The 25,198-nt window shown below is 46.0% G+C and overlaps 1 protein-coding gene across 3 annotated transcripts in view; it reads right to left on the bottom strand.

Annotated features, from left to right (window-relative positions):
- LOC147906243 (endonuclease/exonuclease/phosphatase family protein) overlaps positions 1-24,550 on the bottom strand; it is a 105,331-nt gene extending 80,781 nt beyond the window's left edge. For all 3 annotated transcript variants that reach the window (XM_087377374.1, XM_087377383.1, XM_087377389.1), the window contains exons 1-4: positions 24,267-24,550; positions 23,868-23,979; positions 22,586-22,825; positions 22,262-22,347 (exon numbers count right to left, since the gene is read on the bottom strand). In XM_087377374.1, coding sequence (XP_087233500.1) covers positions 22,262-22,347; positions 22,586-22,825; positions 23,868-23,979; positions 24,267-24,374 — 546 coding nt within the window. In that variant the 5' untranslated portion in view covers positions 24,375-24,550. The remainder of the gene's footprint in view (positions 1-22,261; positions 22,348-22,585; positions 22,826-23,867; positions 23,980-24,266) is intronic.
- Positions 24,551-25,198: the final 648 nt, after the last annotated feature.

Here is a 25,198-nt window from a genome sequence, read left to right as displayed (position 1 = left end):
CAGACAAATGCAGGGCAGTCTGAACTTAGAAGAGCAATACATAGTATGTCTGCCAGACCTTCTCGAGAGGACAAAGGAAAGACTCCAATGGAACCGGAGTCTAGTGTCCATACGGTCGAGCCTAGGAAGGCTAAAGTACCAAATATTGCCAATTACAGGCCGGAAAAGTATTCTGGTCGGATGAATGACCGTAGTTTTGATGTCATTGAGACCTGGTTACACAAATGGGACGAGGCGTTCGCCATTTGTGAAATCAGAAATGACATCAAGAAGATCCTCGAGGCCACCCACATGTTTAGTGAGGCAGCGGATCGGTGGTGGATTAGGCAACAAAAAGATGGTATAGCATCCACTACCTGGGAGGGGTTTAAAAGAGAATTCAGGAAACACTTCTTACCTCCTGACGAAGCATCCCGAGCTTGGGATCAATATAGGAACCTTCGTCAGAGAAATTTGTCAGTGGCAGAATACACTGATAAGTTTCGAGAGAGCGTAATGAAGGTCAATGAATCCCTGCCTCAATCAATCCAAGTGAAAGATTTCATATTTGGATTGAATGATCGGATAAAAATGGAAGTTCGGGCTAAGTACGCGAACACGTTAGATGATGCAATAGCCATAGCCCTGAACTATGAGGATGCCAAGGGTAGCAGGCCAAGTGGGTTTGCACAGGTCGGAACCCAATATGGGTACCAAAAGAAATCTGGGTTTAAGAAGAAATGGATTAGTAAAGGGAGTGGTTCTCAGCCGAGTGGTCAAGCCAAGCAAGCGAAACCAGCTGAAACTCCTAAACCAAGTACCACCATTGGAGTGAAGAGAAAAGTAACCCCAATGGCAGCCCGGGATTGGTCAAAGTCTCCCTTAAACCCAGAACAAAGAGAAAAAGCGAGGAGAGAAGGCTTATGTTTCGGTTGCCTTCAGCCTCATCAGTGGAAGGATTGTCCCACGTAATAAGGATCGTCGGATGGCTGAGATGGTAGTCTCAGAATGCGACGTGGAAATGAAGGGAAGTCCCAGAGCGGAAGAGATGCAGATTCAGCTAGCGAGATCTTCTCAGAGGTCAATACCTTGTTAGTTATGTGTGTCTGTTGCTAAGCTAGTAACGAGTGCACATGATAACATCCTATCTAAGCCCGCAGCAACGGGGTATACAGCCTTTAATGATACGGAGTTAATTAAAATGAAAGGGCAAGTGGCCAATCATGATGTCATTGTGTTGTTTGACTCAGCGTCAACTCACAATGTGATTAACTCCAAGCTCGTGAAGAGGCTGAAGTTAAAGACAAGTCCATCTGACTATGCGTATACAGTCATGATGGCAGATGGAAGTTCAACTGAAGTGTGGGACCAAAGGGTTACCCAATTGGAGCTTCGTATTCAGTACTATGCTGAGAAGCTTGATTTTGAAATGACCAAGCTTGCTCATGCAGATATAGCCCTGGGTATAGCGTGGCATTCTAGGAAGAATCCAGCCATTGATTGGAAAAAGCACGTATATCAATTCAAGATGAATGATGTGTTTTATGTCTTGCGAGGTGAAAAAGATGTACTTCAGGGACCGTTGGTTTCCGTGATGGAAATCCAAAAAGCTCAAGAAGAGTTTTTATTCCTTTGCACAGCATCAGTAGAGCCGGTTGATGATTCTTCGGCTAGCACTGATGTTACGCGAAATGGTGAGATGGCCAAGCTAGCTAATCTTATAACAGAGCAGTTCTCTGAATGTTTTAGGGATGAACTACCTTATGGGTTACCTCCAGAGCGGAATGTTCAGCATAAGATTGAACTGACTCCGGGGGCAGAACCTGTAAATAGACCTCCCTATAGAATGAGTTTTACTGAAGAGGCGAAGGTGTGTAGACAACTGCAAGAATACCTCAAGTTGGGGCAAATTCAACCAAGTTTCTCACCTTTTGCTTCGCCAGTGATATTAAAGAAGAAAAAGGATGATACGTTTCGCCTCTGTATAGATTACAGAGCATTGAATAATATCACTGTTAAGCACAGGTATCCGATGGCTCGGATTGATGATTTGCTAGATGCATTACATGGAGCCGTGATTTTCAGCAAGATAGATCTTAAGTGTGGCTACGATCAGATCCAGATTAGAGCCAAGGATGTGCATAAAACCGCTTTCAGAAGCAGGTTTGGTCATTATGAGTTTTTGGTAATGCCCTTCGGACTTACCAATGCTCTAGCGACATTCGTCATGCTTATGAACGATTTACTACGTCCGTATATCGGAAAGTTTATAGTACATTTTATTGACGATATTCTAGTGTTCAGTAAAAGTATTACTGAGCATCGTGAACACTTAAGAATAGTGTTCATTACTTTGAGGAAAGCCAGTCTTTATGTAAATAAAAAGAAAACTATACTGTGTATGGTTAGGCTTGTAGGTGTTCGATGGGTATAATATTTTGTAGAGGCCTTAAAGTGAGTAAAAATGTTCATGTAAATCCTCATGCTTAAGAACTGATTTTAAACCATAATTCTTGATAAAAACATCGTTATTTTCATCCATACTCTAAAAAAATTTCAACTCTTATAACATGTTTATTTTTTGACACAGGCATACTTTATATATATTTGTTCAAAGGTTTTTGGCATATTTTCAATGTTTGTTTAGAGACCCTTCTTTGATATTTTTTTCTAGTGTTTGGGTATTTTACCTTAATAGAGTGTTTGGGTATTTTACGTCAGTAGTGTGTTTTTTAAATACTTGCATGATGCACAGATGTTCAGGATACAAAAAAGTACTAGCCAATCCCTCAGAGTCTGACCGTGTTGCGATCATTCTTGGGATTTGTCCAATTTTATAGAAGGCATATCAAAGGATATTCCGAAATAGTATCGCCATTGACTGATCTGACCTCAGATAAAGTACCTTTTATATGCGGACAGAATCAACAAGAAAGTTTTAACACCATAAAACAAGCTGTGGTCACAGGACCGGTGTTAAAAATAGTTGATCCCCAGAAACCGTTGTTCCTGGAAACTGATGCAAGTGGCATTGCAGTAGGAGCAGTTCTCCTTCAAGAGGGAAGGCCAATAGCCTTTGAAAGCAAGAAGCTTTCTCCCTCTCAAAGGAATTGGCCAACTCATGAATTAGAGTTGTATGCGGCTATCCATGCTTTGAAAACATGGAGGCATTATTTGTATGGTTCAGAGTTTTATGTGGATGTGGATCATGATACTCTGAAACATTTTTGTAAACAGCCTGACTTGAGGGGCCGCAAAGCTAGGTGGGCAGAGCTCATGCAGGATTTTAATTTAACGATTCGGTACCGAAAAGGGAAGGATAATAAGGTTGCTGATGCGTTGTCTCGCATTATGCACAATATGAGTTTTACGGTATTAGAGAGTGCTCTAATGACCGAGATTAGAGAAACTCAAAAGGTGGACGAGTTTGTCCAGAGCTTATGGCCTAAAGCTCATGTGTTTAGACCCGGGGAAAATGAAAAGGATGACCTGGCATCCTGAAAAGGCCAAACTTATGCAAGATATACCATAAGGAATGGTATGCTGAAAAGAAATGGCAAGGTAGTAGTACCTAGTCAGAATGATATCAGGCAGAGAGTCATTCAACAGTGCCATGATAGCCCATGTGCGGGACATCCAGGGGTCGAAAAGACATGATCTCGTGAAGCGAGATTTCTTTTGGTCAAAGATGAAAAAGCATATTCATGAATATGTGACACGATGTTTCTCGTGTCAGGTAAGTAAGGCCGAGCGGGTGAAGCCACCCGGACTTTTACAGCCCTTGGAAATACCACTGAGTAAGTGGGAGAGCATTTCCATGGACTTTATTGTAGGGCTGCCTACGACACAAGGAGGGTATGATTCTATCCTTGTGGTGGTTGATCGTCTAACCAAGATGGCTCACTTCATTCCGACTAGAGAGTCTGTTAGCGCCCCGCAAGTAGCGGATTTGTTTATTAGACATATATTTCGTCAGCATGGATTGCCTAGATCCATAGTGTCAAACAGAGATGTCAGATTTACCGGTCATTTTTGGACCGCGGTATTTGAGACACTAAGGACTGAGTTGGGAATGAGTAGTGGGGATCATCCTGAGACGCATGGTCAGACGGAGAGAGTCAACCAGACTTTAGAGGATATGCTGAGGGCATATGTGTCATTGAGGCAACATACGTGGGACAAGTGGTTGCCATTGTTAGAGTTTGCCTACAATGATAGAAAACGTTCCTCTACCGGGTTCAGTCCATTTGAGCTGAACTATGGTTATAGACCAGCAAATCCAACTATAGTTAGAGTACCTCAGAAAGTGCCTAGTGCCGCGAACTTTGTGGTTCAGATGCGGGAGATGCTAGCACTTGCGAGAGCTAATATCAGCCAGGCTATGGATAGAGCCAAGGTGTATGCGGATGAAAACCGGTCTATAAGAGTATTTAAGGAAGGAGAAAAATTTTTTCTCAGAGTTCCTTCGCACTCGAAGTCGTTAACTTCTGGAAAGTGTGCTAAGTTATCACCTCGATACTGTGGGCCATGGTTAATTCTAAAGAGAATAGGCAAGGTAGCTATAAATTAGAATTGCCACAGGGGTGTAAGGTGCACCCGGTTTTTCATGTTTCGCGCTTAAAGAAATTTTTACATACAGGTGACTCACTAATCGAAGGTGTGGTTTTGTTTCAGGAGATAAAGGATAATGCGAGGCGCAAACCAACAAGAATCCTAGACCGAGGAACAATGCAAATACGAAATCGGAAGATACCCACGGTTTTGGTTGCATGGCATGGTCAGCCTCTATCCGAAGCTGCCTGGGAATCCGTATACCAGTTGCGGAGAGTGTTCCCAGACTTTATCATCGAGGACGCTGATGTCTGAAGATGGAAGGAATGTTACGCTCTAGCCGAGGTAGCATGACCTCGGAAGAATCAGTCGACATTTCCCTTAAAGGATCTATATTTGTAATATATTTGTTTGCGCTTCATGTAAATGATCGGGAGGGAATTAATGTCAAGGTCCTAGGTGAGGGTTGATAGCACCAGACTAGGTGGATCTAAGGCTAAGGGTCTAATGCAAGAAATGTGCCTAGGGGCAAAGGAAATTAAAGCATCCCAAGAGAGGGGTGAAATGTTGCATTAGTAAGGCCCTATAATGATGACATGTGGCATCTAGATCCATCTAGGGAGATGGGGCTTGTTGAAGCTAGTGAGAGATGAGAATGAGCTTTCACGTATGTTTTGAATTCGAATTCTCTGTTAGCTCTCACGTTTCAGCAAAAAAGGCTAGGTGGAACAATATCGGTGCTACTCCCATGATCTGCAGTAGGAAATAGAGAAGGTAGTTAACATCTCACTTGCTATTTGAGGTGGCGAGGATACATGCTATTTGGTGCTCTCTCCGAGATTAAATGAGTAGACGCGCTACTAGAGGGTCGATGGTTGCATCTTCATTGACTTGCTTCTTCAAATTATTGTGCTCACCATGAGCTGCAGAGAGGGTGTTAAAGTATGGCATCTCATAGTGAAAGAGGGCTTCTATGTGGGTGTGCCTACCCGGAGAGGACAGGATTAGGTAGGCCTGGATAGGCTAGGTTATGCACATGTTAGGGTTGGGTTGGGTGCCCAAACTGGCCCCCAGCTAGGGCTGGTCAACTGGCCTACTTGGTAAGGTCCATCCGACCCAAACCTAACTCAACCAGGGTCGGGTCAGCTGCCTTGGCTCGTAGGTTCAATGGCCAGCCAACAAGGCTGATTGGGAGCCTATAAAAGCCCCCCCTCCATTCTCCACTCAATGTCTCACATTGGAGGACCTTTCTTGGAGCATTCTTCTCTCACACTTGACCAGCCTGCTTGGCTGTGGATTGTATCCTGTGGAGTCAGCCCTACAGGGCTCTTGGTCAGCCCTCACATAGGGGGAGGTGAGCCCCTTATGTCACCAAGCTGTAAATACTCCAAAGTCAAAGTTCTAGTTGACCATTTATTGAGCATAACTAATGAGTTCTTCATTTAATTAATTATATTCAAAAAGTTATATTTAATTAGTCAAAGTATTGACTCTGGTCAAAGATACTTAACCTCGATTAAGTAAGCCTAACCCCGATTAGGAAGACTTGGCGTATGCCAAGAGGGTTAACTGCGGTTAACCAAAGAACCTCTAACTCCGGTCAGAAAGGTTGACTTCGGTCAACAAGACTGGGCTTTGGCCAAAGCAAGCTGACTTCGGTCAACCTAGATCATTACCGTCTGGTCGGAGAGGCTTGGCATTAATTAAGGTGCCTTGAGCCCTGGTCAAAGCCCTTAATTACAGCTAGAAGGGTTGGCTTCGGTCAAAGCTAGTCATGTTGTGTGCACATGTTTGCTTGGTGGGACGCCCACAAAGACTAGGATTAGTCTAGAATTGATTTGCATGCAAAAGCGCTAACGATTAATGGGTTCCATGGCTATGTGCGCTTTAATTAATGGTTGTAGGGTCTAAGAGGGGTGGATTCCCAAAGCACTATGTAGCACAGTGGATAGCCAGAAGAAGCCCATGTGACCGAGGGCTACGAAGACCCTAGACTTTTGCCCTTTGAGGCATGTAGCTAAAATCTAGTTGTATATTTTGACAATTGGCATGTATGATGTTGCCAAAAGAAATGAGCTGAGAGGTCTTTGTAAACGGGATTTTTCACGCACGATTTCCTACAAGCAGGCCGTGAGCTGAATTGTAATCCGTACTCGGTTTTCATTGAATGAATAAAGACCTTCGGGGGGGTCCAGCCCAACGTTTTGTCCTGGGCCCTAATGTGTGCATAGTGGGAAAGAGAGAGCGATTGTTTGCAAAGAGAAAGAGAGCAGTGAGTAAAGCAATAGTGCAAAAGAGAGTTACATTGGTATCAGAGCTTGGCTTATCTCTTTCTTTGGAGATTGGTCTAAGCGCAAAGCAAGAGATTCCCCAGTAAATTGGAGCCAGGCGTCAGTGCAAAGAGCGGAATGCTGATTTTTGGCAATTCGTTGAACAAAGCCTTGATGTAACAAAAATTGCCACACAAGTGTGATGAGCTATCCCATGGGAAAACGATGTTAGCACAGCGTGAACGATTGACGGAGGCTTCCCGAAGGGTGTCGTGGACCACTGCAAAAATTCATGGGCGGGAGCTGAAGGGCAGTGCCCTTGGCCGGTGGTAACGCTATCGTCACTGAGCCCTTCTCACCCATTCTTGGGGAAGCGGGTACACAAGCGCAAACCATGAGGCAATGCAAGATGTTTTCTTTTGAGGGCGAACTGCGGGATGCCCTTGTCATGGTGACAATGACCCCGCTAGGCATCGCGTGAATACTCGAAAGACAACACGGACTTAAGCGTCCGTCTAGACCTTAGGTCCTATAGAGAAGTCTCGTGGCGAGCAGGTGTCGTGAAGGCCTCGGGTGTCTAAAGGATCTAGGCAACGGCATTCTCACACATAACAATTCTCCCATGCGGGCACACATTCGCTCCCTGACAGAGAAGGAAGATGACGTGGTACACAGGTGAGGATGCATGTGTCCTGACGTGGCATGATAGTACAATCTGACACATGGCACTACTTGTAGAATGTTGACGTGGCAATTCACTGATGTGTCAATTGAGGTTAGTGTAACCCCGGTTAGTGAACCCCGATTACAGCTAACCAGACAAATACAACTAACTAGATCAGATTGGTCTAGTTAACCAAACTATAGCTTGATTCAGTCACTCTGGTTAGAGGCTTAGTTACAGACCAACTGACCTATTCACCTAACCAGACCAGAGAAAGTTGCAGTGATGCCTTCATAGCAGGATGCCATGCCCTCCCTGTTAGAAAAGTCACTGCCCCACCTGTGAGCCCCCTTTTTGAGGGGACAAGGGGGCAGGGGACTGTAGGGGGGGAGGGGAGCAGAGGACCTACCAGGCTGGAAACCCGCGCAGCAAAGGAAGAGGGGCGCAGCCCTTCTACGCGGCTTATGGAGCTTGAAATGGCAGCGCCTAGGGTCTGCATCAGCAGCCCATGTGCTGGGCACATGGGCCCATTTATAGGGCTGGCCCAAGCCAGCCAACCAGGTCGGTGGAGGCGGCCTACAAGTCGGTGTTGCAAGCAAGGGGCCGACCCCCTGCTGGTCCGTTTTCTCCAGCCCCAAGCAGGGCCTATAAAAAGCCCCCTCTTCCCCCGTCATTTCTCATCACCTGCACTTACAGCCTTGCACAGGCAAGCGCACAGAGGGAGAGAAGTAGGCTCAGCAGTTGACAGCATCTCTTGGCTTTTGTCTGCCCACGATTGTGGAAGAATATATCTGAGTTTTGGCTATCTCTTTCTCCGTCTCTCCTAAGTGTTGTATGAGCTAGATTGAGAGTGAGGTGCGAGTGATTCTATCCTCTATTTCCAACATGGTATCAAAGCAAGGTTTACAGCTCTAGATCGGAGTACCTCAAAAAGTAGGCAACTCCAATCGACACTCGGGTTTGCTGCGTGGTCAAGTTCTCCGCTGCAAATTCAGTTTCCATTTAATGTTCTTTATTACAGCAAGGATGGAGGACAAAGATTCTACTATTGCCTCTTCAGCCCCTTCTCTTCCTTCCTCCTCCTCCAGATTCCTCTCATTCACCATCCCGAACTTCGGAGAGTCAAAAAAGCTAGACAGGTCGAACTACCCGATTGAGAAGATGAAAATCCGGAGCCATCTAGTGGCCCGGAAGTTGTGGAAGCTAACAACGAGGGTGGAGGCAAAACCGAGAAGACTTGCTGGACAGCAAGGGGAAGATGGTCGTTATAGTAGATGGTGAAGAGCTTGAGAATTGGGAAGAGAAAGATGCCCACTCCCTAGCATTAAATCATTGGGACCACAGCGGACTCTATTCTTCCGCACATCCAGATGGCCGAGACGTATGTAGAAGCGTGGGCTATCCTGAAGGATTTGTATGAAACTGACAATACATCTCGAATTCTGATGCTCCAACATCAACTATACAATCTGGACATGACTGAGGCAGACAATGTTCATGACCATCTGACAAAAGTCAAGGTGGTAATGGACCAGCTTGCGGCAGTTGGTCAAAAGGTAGACTCAAGTCATCCGGCATTGTTGACTTTACACAAGCTACCTTGAAGTTTTAAGAGTTTCGTAACTACGGTCACTGCAAGACAAAGGACCAAGCCTCTCACCTTCGAGGAGCTTGGGCCTTTACTATTGCAGGAAGAGGCTCGGGAAAAATTGTTTACTCAATCGGACAAGAAGGCTCTCGTGGCAAGGAACAACAAGCTCGGCAAGGGTAAGTTCAAAGACTCCATGAACAAAAGCAAGACCGAGGATGCAGAGAAAAAGAGGCAAATGAAGTGCTTCTACTGTGAGAAGCTTAGTCATTCTGCTAAAGAGTGCCGCAAGAAGAAAGCAGATCTCAAGGAGTCCAAGTCCAAGGAGAAGCCCAAGACCGAATCGGCAAACATCACGACCGGCGCTCTCTTCATCATCACTGAGTGCTACTCTGCTGATGCAGTCAATGAAGGAGAGGAAGATTGGTATGTGGATAGTGGAGCTTCAAAGCACATGTCCAACAAGGAGTGGTTCAAAACAATGGAAGGTACGCATCCCGATTCCAAGGTCACTGTTGGGGATAACCCGTCATGCCCTGTAAAGGGTGTCGGCAATATTCCATTCATCACAACTACAAGAAACGAGGAGTTGATTTCCGGTGTACTGTATGTACCAAATTTGTACAAAAACTGTTGTCTGTTAGTCAGATGGACAAGCACAATATGTCGGTCTTATTCGACAACGGCAAAGTCACTGTCACATCCAAGGCAAACGGACAGGTGGTGGCTCAAGGTGTCAAGGAGCATGGGCTATATCGGCTCAACGCTCTGTTGGTGCACGGGGACCATGGCAGATCCAAATTATGGCATGAGCGGTTCGGTCACGTCAACTATGGCACTCTCTCCGAGATGCAGAAGACAAAGATGGTGGATGGACTTCCACGGATTACAGGCAGTGATCGTGTCTGTAGGGCTTGCGTGGAAGGCCAGCAACAGAGAGAGAAGTTCCCACAAGTGGCCTCATCACGGGCTAAGAAGCCGCTCGAGTTGGTTCATGCCGACATCTATGGTCCAACATTGCGGTATTCTCTCTTATTAGTGGATGATTTCAATCACATGACGTGGGTATTCTGCATGGCCAAGAAATCTCAGGCTTTTGAGAAATTCAAAGACTGGAAGGCCCAGGTAGAGAAGGAGAGCAGGGAGGTAATCAAAGCCTTCCACACCGACAAAGGGGGAGAGTTCACTTCTACCGAGTTCAATGGATTCTACAAGAAGCACGGGATTAAGAGACAGCTCACTACAGCTCGCACATCTCAACAGAATGGAGTTGCTAAGAGGAAGCACAGGACCGTCACAGAGACAGGGTTGACCATGTTGCGAGGGAGAAATCTCTCGAAAGCCTACTAGGGTGAAGCCGTGAACACTACCGTTCACGTCCTCAACAGAACCAAGACCAAGGCTATTGATGGCAAGACTCCATATGAAGCTTATTATGGTAAGAAGCCCACCATATCTCACTTAAGGGTTTTCGGTTCTAAAGCATTTGTGCATGTGCATAAAGATGAGCGGACAAAGCTTGATCCCCATAGCCGGAGCTGTATCTTTGTGGGATACAGTGAAGAGTCCAAGGCCTATCGCCTGTTTGACCCAAAAAAGAAGAAGATCCTTATCAGAAGGGATGTGATCTTTAAGGAGACAAAGCCACAGCCTGCGAAAGAGGTTCCAAAACTTCCGGCATTACCCCCACCCAAGTTCACTATCCGAGAGGTGGAGCCAACTAAAGACCTCGAGGAGAAGGAAGAGGAGGAGGAGCATGCCATTCCAGAGACGGCTTCCAAGTCAACTCCATCGAAAAAGCACCTCCATCAAAGAAGAAGCTACCTCAATGGTATTTGAAGACATTAGCAGACTGATGGGTCACGGACATTCCCGAGAGCAGTTCCGAAGGGCAGCGGTCTCAACGAAACATGAAGACTCCCTCCATGAACTACGCTTTGGTGGCTCAACTTGCAGAGCCCCATTCCTTCTAGGAGGCAAAGGATATTCCAAAATGGCAGGAAGCCATGCAGGCAGAGATGGATGCCATTTTGAAAAATGACACCTGGGATTTAGTGCCCAAACCAACCAAGCGGAAGGTCATTGGGACTAAATGGGTGTACAAGCTTAAGTTCAAGTCAGATCGGAGCTTGGACAAGTACAAAGCAAGATTGGTAGTGAAAGGCTATGCACAGTCAGAAGAACTTGACTTCGACGAGACCTTCGCCTCCACTCTAGGATGGTGACTATTCGGACAGTCGTTGCTCATCACAGTTCGCCTATTTTTCAAATGGACGTCAAGTCTGCATTTTTGAATGGTAACCTGGAGGAGGAGGTATATGTGGCACAGCCACCACGATTTCAGATTCCACGATCCCCATCAAAAGTTTGCAAATTGAAGAAGGCCTTATACGGGCCCCCAGAGCTTGGTACCAGCGGATAGAAGTTTTCTTTCAGAAGATCAGGCTTCAGCGGAGTCCATCAGAGGCAAATCTTAATCTCGACACAGAGGGGGATTTACGGCTAGTATTGGATGACCTCATCATTACTGGGGATCATACGAAGAAGATTGCTCGGGTCAAAGAGACTTCTCATGGAGGAGTTCGAGATGACTAACTTAGGCATACTCCACTATTTTCTTGGGATTGAGGTGAAGCAGGGAAAGAGCAATATCTTTATTTCACATGAGAAATATTGCAGGGAACTGGTCAAATGCTTTGAGATGGAAAATTGTAAAGCAGCAGTGACTCCCATGGAAACTGGTCTGAAGCTAAGTGTGCGTGGGGAGTTTGCTTTACCTCACCAATACCCGACCAGATATTTCTTACGCAGTTGGATTGCTCAGTCAGTTCTCCGCCACACCCAAGAAGGCTCATTGGGATGCAGATATGAGGGTGCTAAGGTACTTAAAAGGTACCTGAACTTATGGCATCACTTATACGAGAGGCATTGAGTTGGGAGGTTTCTAATATAGTGATTGGGCAGGTGACATTGATACTCGGAGATCGACCTCTAGATATTGTTTCTTACTCTCATCAGGAGCTGTGTCATGGGTGAGTAAGAAACAACCTACTGTCGCCCTTTCATCTACAAAGACGGAGTACATGGCTGCCTGTACAGCGGCATGTGAAGCATTGTGGCTCAGGTGGATCTTGGAGGGCATGAATGTGGCCCAAGAAGATGCGATTGTGGTTATGTGCGACAACCAGAGTTGCATAGCGATCGCCAACAACCCTGTGTTTCACGCATGGACGAAGCACATCCAGGTCCACTACCACTTTATTCGAGAACTCATTGACGAAGAAGTCATAGAGTTGATATACTGCCCGACCAACAACGACATCTCAGATGTCTTCACGAAGGCACTTGCCAGCGAGCAGATGGAATGCCTCATTCGACGCATGGGGATCAGCCCACAATTGTGTCATTGAGAGGGGGTGTTAGAAAAGTCACTGCCCCACCTGTGAGCCCCCGTTTTGAGGGGACAAGGGGGCAAGGGACTGTAGGGGGGTAGGGGAGCAGAGGACTACCAAGCTAGAAACCCGCGCAGCAAAGGAAGAGGGGTGCGGCCCTTCTATGTGGCTTATGGAGCTGGAAATGGCGGCGCCTAGGGTCTGCATCAGCAGCCCATGTGCCCATTTATAGGGTTGGCCCAAGCCAACCAACCAGGTCAGTGGAGGCGGCCTATAGGTCGGTGCTGCAAGCAGGGGGCCGATCCCCTGCTGGTCGGGTTTGTCCAGCCCCAAGCAAGGCCTATAAAAAGTCCCCTCTTCCCCCCTCATTTCTCATCACCTGCACTTACATCTGAGTTTTGGCTATCTCTTTCTCCGTCTCTCTGAGGGTTGTATGAGCTAGATCGGGAGTGAGGTGTGAGTGATTCTATCCTCTACTTCCAACACTCCCATGAGGAGAGTGCCAGGAAGGATCAAGCTATTCAAGAGCAGAGTCAAAAGATTGAGGCAAGTTACAAATATTTATCGGCACAGCTCATGGAAGCCAAAAGGGATCCATTGTTTCGCAAGCTCGTAAATCCTCATGCAGAGGAAGAGCAGCAAAGAGTTTCTTTTGGGGCAACCCAGAAGGTGATAGCCAAAAAGAGATCCCTGGATGCAGTTCGTGTTCTTCCTATAGATGATGTTTCCAAGAAGAGCAAGAAACCTCAAAAAGAGGACAGCAAAAAGAGGAAAGCAGGTAGTCATGCCTCCCAAGACGAAAAAGGCTAAGCATCATCATAGTTCTTCAAGTTCTTCTTCTTCTTCCAGTTCTACCTCTTCATCCTCATCATTGTCTTCTTCTTCTAGATCATCGAAGCCAAAACCAAGAAGAACAAGAAGTCTGGCAAGAAAGCAAAGACCAAAGAATTCAAAGAAGGCGGGAAGTCTGTTAGGTTTGCAACTTTTAGACAGTTTGATGCAGCTTTTGGCACGGAGAGATTTTTTGAATCTTCAAAGCTGCGCATGGTTAGTTTACACCTAACAGCAACAGCTAGTGCATGGTGGAGCGCACAGACTACAGCGGGCACTGCTCCGAGAAAGTGGAAGGGCTTCAAGAAAGCCTTCTACAAACAGTTTATGCCCAAGCAATTCAAAGACCATGTTCTTATCACCTGGGACAGCTTGCATATGGATGCAGCAGATATAGTAGAGACCTACAACCAGAAATTTTGGGATGCAATTTTGCAAATAACTCCCTTTAAGAAGGTCTCAAAGAAGACCCAAGTAAGAAAATACAGGTCTGGTCTTACGCCAAAGATACAGGCTGTGTTTAGTACCCAGCAACTTAAGGGCATACAGGATATCATGCACATAGCCACTGTGGCGAGTTTAATGAATATGCAATATCCCACCACAATGCCTTCTCTTTATGCCGGGACAGCAGACAAGAAAAAGACAGCCACACCTCAAGCAAAGAAAAAGGAGTTTCTCGAGGCTCTAATGAGGAAATTTCAGCCTTAGAAGCCAAGGGGAAACCAAGTAACAAACACATCCCATTCAGTTTCCCACTCTCTCCAAATTTAGGGATGGTGAAAGAAAGAAATATGGGGAAGGAGGAAGGGAGAGAAGGGGTTGAAGAGGCTTATGACATCGACATCTTTATTGTTAAACCACACAACAAAATCGTAAACCACTAAATGACTCTGGATATTCACCTTCCAGAAAGGGTAATTTGTCCCATTCAGTTTCCCACACTCTCCAAATTTAGGGATGGTGAAAGAAAGAAATATGGGGAAGGAGGAAGCGAGAGAAAGGGTTGAAGAGGCTTATGACATCGACATCTTTATTGTTAAACCACACAACAAAATCGAACAAACTTAACCTTTTGTAGACCCGAGCTCCGTACGCACCTAACTGAACCTGAGTAACCCTCCTTCTCTGAAGGGCGCTGTCCTCCGGTCGTGGAAGTCGATTCCCAAGAGCCTATTAATCAGGGTCGTCCTTCAACAACGTCCATGTCTTCAGGCTCCCACACTTGTGAGCCTCTTACTTGGGCTCTAATACCATGTTAGAAATCAACAACAGAGGGTACGCACAGCGGAGACTGATAGAATAGCCCAGGAGCTCACACAGTGTGTGTGGGGAGTGGAATCACAAACTTCTTTAACTTATGTGCATCAAATAGATGTGCAAACGCATCAATAGACAATGAACCAGCCAGATATAGAAGCAACCAAAAGAATATATATTTCCGTCCAAAGCTATTGACACAATACAAAAGAGAGAGAGATCCAAAGTCCCACCAGAGTGTGGTCCTTTGATCCTACCAACACGTACTTCTACTACATGCCGGATATCTCTAGACTTGAGCCCGAGTGCTCCACCTCGAGCATGTATAGACTCTCTCTCTACATCTCAGCTCCTTGCTGCCCTTGTAGACAGCCTAGGGTTCAGCCCTGTGTGGAACTAAGTCTGCAGCACCTTTGCTCTTCCTTTGCCTCCTGAATGTAGGCCCAAGGAAGGGCATCTAGCTGCTCCTTCTGCTCCCCTGTGCACTGACCTGCTGGATGCAAAATGAGGCCCAGGGCCTCTCCTTTTATAGGCCCACTGAAATGACTGACTGGCCAGCCCCTTGCTGGCCGAGTCAGTCTACCAAAGATCCGCCCCACATGCCCTTTATCTTGGGCTGTGGGCAGTTTCTGTGGGGCTGTGTGCCCTCTGCATTTATAGGGCAAGGCTGCCCACAACACCACCGACCCAGTAGGGGAAATAGCCGACCCCTACTGGCTGACTTTCTCCCCCTTCTGGCCGACCTGTATGCAGGCCCTTCTATCCCAAAACCAACCCTCCTGGGTGCTTTAAAACTAGGGCACATGCCCTTCTTTCTTTGAAGGGACCAACCCTCCTGTTGCGCCTCCTTGCAGGTCTTGCTGCAGGTCATGTTCCTGCCTGCAAACACTGCCAAGCAGCTCGCCTGCTCTCTTGGGATATCCTGCCAATATTGCGCCATCTTCTCGCCCTGTTCCAGGCCTGATGCACACCATGTGCCTGCCCTCATACCTGTCCATTTTGATCTCTCTGACTCCTGCCCCCATTGCAGCCATCTTGCTGCCCATGTGGCCATCCATCAAATCCAAGGTCCACCCCCCTCCATTCAGCTAGCTGGCTTTGCTACCTTAGATTGATACTATGGAGCCTCGTCCTCGTGGTGAAGACCCCTCAGCACAACTCTCAGCTTGGCATGAACAGCATGACAACGCACTGACGCTTATTGGTGTGAGGTTGGTCAACAAATTTCTTCATCAACTTGACCTCACTACTTCAGCCAAGGAGAACCTTGACAAGCTCAAGGATATTTATGCTACATCTACCGAACCTGAGCAGGAAGCTTCATCTGCTATGTTGTATGATCTATGGTAGATGATGCTTAGCTCTATGTGTGTTTGTGTTGAATCAATAAAGGTTCTCAGCCTTGAGTTGTCCCTCTAAACTGAATGCATTTGGAGTCAATAGGAGGTACTCTTCCCTGGGTTGTCCCCCAAAAATGAATGTATTCTTTTACTTTGGTTTGATGGTATTGACCACCCAATTCAGAGTAAGGGGGAGTGACGAGTGATGGTTTGCCCTTGCCGGTCGCAAGCTGACTGAGAAGTCGCTATCACACGGGAGGTGTTGGATAGTTGGACTTGCTCTTTGCAGTATTGCGGTGGAGGGGGGATCGGTCTACTCTTTGCGTGTTGGGTCTCATACTCTTTGCTCTGAAGGGGGGTGTTGGAGATATCATAGCCAAAGAGTGTGTTTATGGGATGTGTTGGTGTGTTGGAGATATCATATCCAAGGAGTGTGTTGATGGGATGTGTTGGAGATCTAGTACTAGTTCACATGTGTGAGACATGTGTGAGTGCCACGTGTCACTATGGGACTTCTCCCGTATGCAGTTGGTGCAAGTGTGTGAGTGTGTAGCCTATATAAGGCTTGTACTTCACTTGTCATGATATACTTGATGAATGAATGAAAGCCTTCATTATGTCTTCATTTCAATATCACTTCTTCACTCCTAGCCTCTCTCTCCCTCTCCCTCACACCATGTTTCTAACAGTGTAGAGCTTAGGTCTGTAGCACCTTTGCTCTTCCTTTGCCTCCTGAATGTAGGCGCAAGGAAGGGGCTCTGGCTGCTCCTTCTCCTCCCCTGTGCACTGACCTACTAGATGCAAAATGAGGCCCCAGGCCTCTCCTTTTATAGGCTCCAAGAGCCCTCTGAAATGACCGACTGGTCAAGCCCTTGCTGGCCGACTCAATCTACCAAAGATGCGTCCCCACATGCCCTTTATCTTGGGCTGTGGGCAGTTCCTGTGGGGTTGTGTGTCTGCATTTATGTGGGGGCCCAGCCCCCTTTATATAGCGCAAGGCTGACCACAAAACACCACCGACCCAGTAGAGGAAATAGCCGACCCCTACTGGCCAACTTTCTCCCCCTCCTAACCGACCTATGTGCAGGACCTTCTGCCCCAAAACCGACCCTCCTAGGTGCTTTAAAACTAGGGCACATGCCCTTCTTTCTTTGCAGGGACCAGCCCTCCTATTGCACCTCCTTGCAAGTCTTGTTGTAGGTCATGTTCCTGCCTGCAAACATTGCCAAGCAGCTCACCTGCTCTCTTGGGTACCCCGCCAATATTGTGCCATCTTCTCGCCCTGTTCCTGGCCTGATGTAGGCCCTGTGCCTGTCCTTATACCTATCCATTGCAAGGCAACTTTGATCTCTCTGACTCCTGCCCCCATGGCAGCCATCTTGGTCTCCTCATATGGGGTCTTACAGATGCAGAGGTGGCCTTTCCAACATGAAGATCATGGTATAGAACTCATTCCTCGTAGTGAGCCACCTAAGGTCCCCATACAGAGTCAGTGCGGCTCAGCGGGAAGAAATTATGGCCGAGGTGCAAACTAGGGGCTGATTTGTACTGCTTGTATAGAAAAAAGATGGTTCATTTCGTATGTGCGTTGACTATCGGACACTGAACAAAATGACCATCAAGCGCACGATGTGCATAAGACACTGTTTCGCACTACTTTTGGGCTGTATGAGTATCTCGTGTGGTATTATTGTCTTCTCTAAGTCCAAAGAAGAGCGGGACGCCCACAAAGACTAGGATTAGTCTAGAATTGATTTGCATACAAAAGCGCTAATGATTAATGGGTGCCATGGCTATGTGCACTTTAATTAATGGTTGCAGGCTCTAAGAGGGGTGGATTCCCAAAGCGCTATGGAGCCCAATGGATAGCCAGGAGAAGCCCATGTGACCAAGGGCTACGAAGACCCTAGACTTTTGCCCTTTGAGGCATGTAATTAGAATCTAGTTAGAAATTTTGACACTTCGCATGTTGCCAAAAGAAATGAGCTGAGAGCTCTTAGTAAAAGGGATTTTCACGTAGGATTTCCTACAAGCAGCCCGTGAGCTGAATTGTAATCTGCAGCTAGTTTTCATTAAATGAACAACTAGATCCAAGCAGGCAACTGTTAGATTGTGAAAGTGAATGATGATTTGATGTTCGAGGGTGAAACTCAAGAAGTATTCATTTTTGTTTTAAATTTGGAGAACATCTTTTGCCACTCTTCTCAGTATGTATCGATGGATGGCCATGATGGAACACTAGTGTATAATCATCTTTTCTTTTTTCGGATACTATTATGATAAGCACATACTTGCTTTTCAATAAATGTTCGCTTCATTTCTATGAATGACAGCAAATTAGAATATAAAAGTACTTGGTCTTTAGATGTGCTTGTAGATAACTACCCATATCAATTGCTTGCAATCCACATGATATTGGTGTAGATGACAAGCCGTGTCAATTGATCGTAAGTCATGTCTCCAGCCTACATTGCAAATGTAAAAAGATATGTCATGAAGGTATACAAGAAACAAAGCACACTTGAAATGCTTTCTTATTCGCATGACAAATCTTTGTTTTATTGTTATGTATTATTACATAGCATTGTTCACATCTTGTATATAACCACACATTGATGTGGATAGAGAGTTGGCATGTGGATAGAAAGTTGGCAGTATATATTCAGCTCTGTCTTCACTCCGATATGGTGACTTTGTCCGAGATGGCAGAACAAGACCAAAAATCCAGTTTTGCCCACGTTCCCAATTGACCATCAATTGGATGGACTAAATTACGGAGTCTGGTGGGTCATGATGGAGTCTGTGTTACAGTCGTATGATCTGGTAGATTTTATATTGGTGGGAGTTGCCAGACCTGATCCCCTTGCGTCCAACCTTGGCATCCTAGAGCAGAAGGATGCCGAGTCCATGTCTCAGCTCTGGGACCATATCAATGCAAGGGTAAGGTCGTTTATTTTCCTGAACTGTACTCCTCAAGTGAGTAATCACGTGAAGGACATGACAGTGGCCAAGAGTAGCAGGGACTCGGGAGCACTTGCCATCCCTGTATAATCGAACCTCTCCCATTAAGAGGGTTTCCCTAGAAGTCCAAATGCGATTGTTGGATCCCAAGAAGTCTTCATCGATGCGGAAGCACATCAACAAGTTACAGGAACTTCAGCAGGAGATCCTCCAGGCAGGGAAGCAGATTTTGTCTGAGGACATGGCCATTATTCCCAGTTATCCTCTGTGTATAGTGCTTTCTATTCGTCCTTGATAACAAGTCTAAGGATGAATGCGTTGACCTGGGAGAGAAATTTGTAAATCGTACCTATGAGAGTCAGCCTCTCCCATTAAGAGGGTTTCCCTATAAGTCCAAATGCGATTGTTGGATCCCAAGAAGTCTTCATCGATGCGGAAGCACATCAACAAGTTACAGGAACTTCAGCAGGAGATCCTCCAGGCAGGGAAGCAGATTTTGTCTGAGGACATGGCCATTATTCCCAGTTATCCTCTGTGTATAGTGCTTTCTATTCGTCCTTGATAACAAGTCTAAGGATGAATGCGTTGACCTGGGAGAGAAATTTGTAAATCGTACCTATGAGAGTCAGCCTAAGGCTTTGGAAACTGAGCACACAGGACGTAAGAAGCTGTCAGCTGAGGAACATGAGGCACTCAAGGCGACACGTACATGTAATTGATGTGGCGAGAAAGGTCATTATTGGCGGCAGTGTCCTCAAAGGAATAGTGAGGGGACCAGGAACCAACAGGATGGTGTTACAGCCACTATGACGTTTACTCCAGCCTTCTAGTAGCACGAGGCAGGATGCACTGCCAGCAGCTTTCCGGATTCAGATGGAGGATTGCTTGCGGCAGCGGTACCTACCAGTCAGGTGCAATAGGAAGGGAGTCTTTTACCGAGCAGGCTTTCAAGCAAGACCTCGAGCCACGAGGAGTTGTTCTCGCTGACTCAAGCTGCAGTATGTTACCAGTATGTATTTTGTTTGGACATTATGACCTGGCAGATCCAGAGGGGGTCTCCTAGTGTTCTGCTGCAGCTATTGTCTGATGAGCTACTAGGGATCCGAATGGGTCAACAAATTGCCAGTGCAGGAATCTAGACACAGTTAATTGATCCTTGTGAGCTGTTATATGCGCGTTGTCATTGGAGCACTTAAGTTCATCGATCTAGTGACATTGTACCAGTTTTGACTTGAGAGGGGGCTATCTAGCTCTAAGATACAGGTGCCCATGCAAGGAAGCAAACCTTGAGCCGGTGGCAATATCAGTTGGATTATTGTTCCAATACCTTCTATTGGAGTGATATACCAGTACCAACAGTTGGATTGTTATGCCAGAGGACTTCTTGTACCAGTACCAGAAGAGCGTATCTAGCACCCGTGGCCTAGGAGCAACAATACCAGGTTTCCACTGATCATCCTGAGGCGGTTCATGCCAAGAGGGGGCTTCTTCAACAGTACCTGTGGCGGTCTTCAACGACGGAGTATCACACGATGGATTCCTCCAGTTGTTCCAGCGGCACACCCAGCTCCATGGCGCTTGTGTTCCATCCAGGAGCTGAGAGGGGGTGTTCAAGGTCAACATCTCCTGATGTCACCTTAGTGAGTGAGGACCTTGCTTGTGGGGGTGCCCACCCAGAGAGAGGGTAGGTTAGACCACAGAGAGAGGGCCTTTTCTTGTGGGTGCGCCCGCCCCCATGTGAGGCTAGGATCTTGTGATGCCCACTGGCATGTCTGGGTCACTTCTGAGGTGCTGTGCATGGGCCAGGGATAGATCAGCCTGGTGGACCTGCTCATGTGCTGCTCAGGGATAGATCAGCCTGGTGGACCTGCTCATGTGCTGCATAGGCAGTCCCTAGAGCAGCCCTTGCTGTGCACCTTGTAAACCAGGAGGCAGGGCCAGTATGGCGGCTTGTTGGGCTTCCTATAGGGCTGAGGTGGGTCGACCTGCTGGTCGGCCACCTAGGCCCATGGAGTCGGCCCTACAGGGCTCTTGGTCAGCCCTCATATAGGGGGAGGTGAGCCCCTTATATAGGGGTGTGGCTGGCCTCATTGAGGCAGCCTGGTCGGCCTTATTGAGGCAGCCTGCTCAGCCTCATTGAGGCAGCCTGGTCGGCCCCTATAGGGCTGCTGAGTCAGCCCCCTAGGCAGAGAGGGGCGCCCTCATAGAGGGCTGTGCGCCAGCCCCATGGGCTGCTGGAGGGTGGGTCGGCCACTGTACAGGCTGGTCGGCCAGTATGCTGCACCCGACTAGGGAGGGACAGAGGGCTATTTATAGGCCCCCCCTCAGCCCTCATTTGTCATCTCATTGTGCAGGTTGTTGAGCAGTTGTGCCCAGCTCTTGAGCAGCCTGTTGTGCAGAGGTTTTTCCCGGGGCTTTTGCCTGAGATCACTTGCAATTCTCTCTTGTTTCTTTCTCTCCTTCTCAGTGTGGTGTGTGTGAGGTTCGCTCTCTCTCCATTTCTGTTCATTTCCGCTGCACTTCTCACATATTCTGCTGTGTATCTGAGTGTACTTGTGTGCATGTGTGTAGAAATAGATCTGAGTGTTAGCATGATCCGTAAAACCCTTTCATTCCACTAAAGGGTTAGCGAGGAGTATGCCCTCCCTCTTATCTATGGCATGGTATCAAAGCCCAGAGGATCCACATCAGCACTCTGCTCCAACAACTCACATAACGAGGCCATTTGCATGAACAAAGGCAACTCTGGCATCAGTGAAGTGTGCTGTTGTGAAGTAGCTCGTTCTTAAGAATTAATGCTCCACCCTCTATACATTCACCTACTTGTACATACTCAACATGTAAGGGCCCCATATGAGGAGAAGCCATAGAGTATTAGGTTAGGTGATGAGCTCGTCCAGTAGGGGTTGAGGTAAGAATATGACACATTACCATGTATTGCATTTTTTCTCAAGAAAGGGTGAGTCCTAGATGGACCAAACAAGACATGCACACATGTGTGGTGCAAGTTATATACCATCGGATCAGCCATATGTAATCCAAAAGGGCCAACTGATGACGTGGCAGTAAGATGTGCTGCCCACGTGACTGTTCAGAGCCAAATCTTCTGACATAGCAGCCAAGTCTCACCATAACGAGGTTTGCTACTGTCCTTGATGGATTTCAAATCGTTCTTCTTGCATGGGATTAGATGTACATCACACCTTAAAACCATAAGCCACACCAATTAAAAACTTCCACCATCATTTCTAAGATAATTCTGAAAGATTCCTGTTGCAAAATAACCTTCCTTCAAGTGTAAGGATAGAACCATGTGTCAGCTATTATCGAAAAACATTGCTTCTTAAAGTAGCTTATGAGAAGTTAGGTTCTACAATAATGAAAGTGCTTATGAGAAGTTATGAAAGTGCCGTTGACAAACATACCTGCAATGCCCGGAAAAAGCTCAGCTTAAACTGCATACGCTTTGTATCGCCAGGTTGAACACATGGTCCATAAATATTGAAAAGCACTGCATCATACTCAGCCCACGGAAATTTCAGGAATGTTTTCGACCAAAGAAGAGCGGCTCGAATCTTTCACATCCAAAGATATAAGACCACTATGGCAGGGGTAAACATGCCATTCAAAACTGGCTAACTAAGGTCCAAAAGAGCAGTGGTATGTAATCACAGAAGGAAAGTTTGACAAAGGAGAAAACCAAAGCATAAGACATATAAATTGCGAGGTAAGTTGCATTGTTATCACACCAAAAGAGCCATGATCTGTAACCACACAACGACCCTCACTATCTAAACGAAAAAGTTCCTCCCTTGAGATTGTGCCAATGTTTAAAACGTCATCATAGCATCCAACTCTGGAATTGCCTCCCTCAACATCACCACTCTTTGAGCAGTGTAAGACCCCTGAAAAACCTTCGTCAGCTGCAATGGGCAAGACAGCACTTGTACTTGTTGCGGTCTTCTCTGTCCGACAAAATGTTGCAACACCTGAAAAATGTACAGACCGCCAAAGAAAGATGAGCCTGCTCTCTATGGTTAAATCATCTTGACCTTACTGCAGAATTCCATCTTCTGAAAACACTGTGCAGAAAAATACTGAGAAAATATTCTCAATCTAGTACCAACTCTAACAGTCTAAACTGTTCCCGTTGATGGCATATAGAGTGTGATAAGAATCCCGTAAGAACTATACAAAGTCCTTAAATAATCACCAATTAGCTGCGTGTATGTAGCAAATAAAAAAGGAAAATCCTGAACTAAGGTACCTAGGACTACCAGGCATATTACTAACAGAAAAATGACCAGTAACACAATTAATTTCACAAATCTGGCTGATAAAAATTGATTAATTTATCCAAGCTATGGCGAAGGATGGCAAAGGGTGGAAAATTGACTTCCAACAATGTCCACACTATGGACTACTGCTTTGGTCCAATGCCATGAAGCTTCAACATGAAAATTGACATCCAACAATGTCCACACTATGGACTACTGCTTTGGTCCAATGCCATGAAGCTTCAACATGAACTCACGAGTCTCACAACGGAGTGCCTGGTAAAGATATCTAAAGCGTTCTCCTGTTGGACAATACAAAAGATTAATCTCTTTGGTGATTATCTTCTCTTGAAAAAAATGGTACCAAACTTCAATATCATTTGTCAAAGGCTCAAAGCATGAAATACCAGGTTCTTTGCAATAGTTATGCAACTTTCATCCATGGCACTGCGCAGAAGAGGCAATATGCACATCTGGGCATATTTACAAGGATTACGAGTGGGCACATTCACAAGGATTACGCGTTCAATGTAGTACCACTCTTCCTTTAATATATAGCACAGAGGAAGAGTATTGTTTTACTTGTTCACTTTCGATTGTCTACTAAATACCGTTTAACAGCTTTAATAAGGTTTATTTGAGTTCGATACAAGGCAAGCTTCATGCCTTACTACAAAACTATAAGGCCATTATATTTCTTTGGTTATGTCTTTCCTCCCCTTCAGCTTGCTAGTCAGTGCAAGCGAATACATACCAGCATATCCTATTCTGCCTTTGTTTAAAGTACGTGTGCATGAGAAAAATGCTTCATAGCCTTCGGCCGTTGCAATGTCGGACGTCAGCTCTTGCTTAGATACTTTAGTTTCCTGCCAGGTTTCCACGCGATAAGCTCAGTTATATTTGAAAGGGAATTAAAAAGAGAGAAATGCAAATAACTCTCAACACTTCCCAAATGTCGCCAAAATAACCAACTTGGGCACACTGTCAGCTACTTCCCATTGATAAATCCACTTCCGTGTGTCCGCAAATGTTATCTTTACACGCATGAAATCACGAAGCCCTTGCCCAGCTTCGGTATTGACAATTTTGGTTGTTTAAGTCAGGCATCAGTCCCAGCTGCCAAGCAGCCACATAAAAGAGGAGACAACTCGACCTGAAAGCAGAGGATGTCCCCATCAAGCGAAGTTAAGAATCCATGCAGCGATCCATGTGGAGAGATTCGAGCTCTAAGACCGTTAACGTTGTACGTGATGATCTTCATCTGCAGTCTGTAGCGAAGACATTTAACATGAATTTGCTGGCTGTGTTGTTGGACAAGTCACAATGGCACGTGTGTTACGTTAAAGACACGTTAAACACATGGGAATGCTCCACAACACCCCAGCATAGGTGTCCATACGTGGAGTTCAGCTTAGGACTTTCACCCCCTCGTCTGTCTCTCTCTCTCTCACACACACATAAAGTTCGCAAATCTCTTTGCATTTGAAAGCGGTTGCATCATCCATTCATCTTGACAATCGTTTGCATCTAGCAAAACCTAAGAAAGTGCTCACGCGTAATTGTACTCGTTTTCTACAGTTTCTTTTATCTAAATACTTGGATTAGTTAAATGTAAATGTTATTAGTTTGTCAAGGTATTGGTTAGTGTGCTAAAAGATTTCGAATATTACTGTGAATATTATTAATTTGTCACGGTGTTGATTAGTGTTCTAAAGATTGTGGCTATTGAGTTACAAAAGCAGCATTGCAATTATTGTATTAATCGTTATGTGTACATGTTGTTAGAGTTTAATCGTTTATTAGGTCTAGCACAACTAAAGTATGGATTAAAGCTATGCATAGGTTTTATATCAAAGTTGAGGAGATAAATAAATTATTATTAGAGGAATCACCCTTAATGTAGCCCATCGCATAAAGAGATCGAGGAGACCACGCCATGTCCAAACTCAAGAGATAGCTCGATAGACACAGATACAAGAGCTCCTCACATCCCATCAGAGAGCCACCAGGGTACCTAGATACATGGAGCCTGGGCATGTACTAGGAGCATTAGCTCTGAGCAATTGATACTATTTTGCTACTCTA

This window comes from Dipteris shenzhenensis, chromosome 1 (genome assembly GCF_047967505.1).
Source record: "Dipteris shenzhenensis isolate YYH24624 ecotype China chromosome 1, Dip_SZ_1.0, whole genome shotgun sequence".
Taxonomy (NCBI): Eukaryota; Viridiplantae; Streptophyta; class Polypodiopsida; order Gleicheniales; family Dipteridaceae; genus Dipteris; species Dipteris shenzhenensis.
This window is presented reverse-complemented; position numbering and strand designations above follow the sequence as displayed.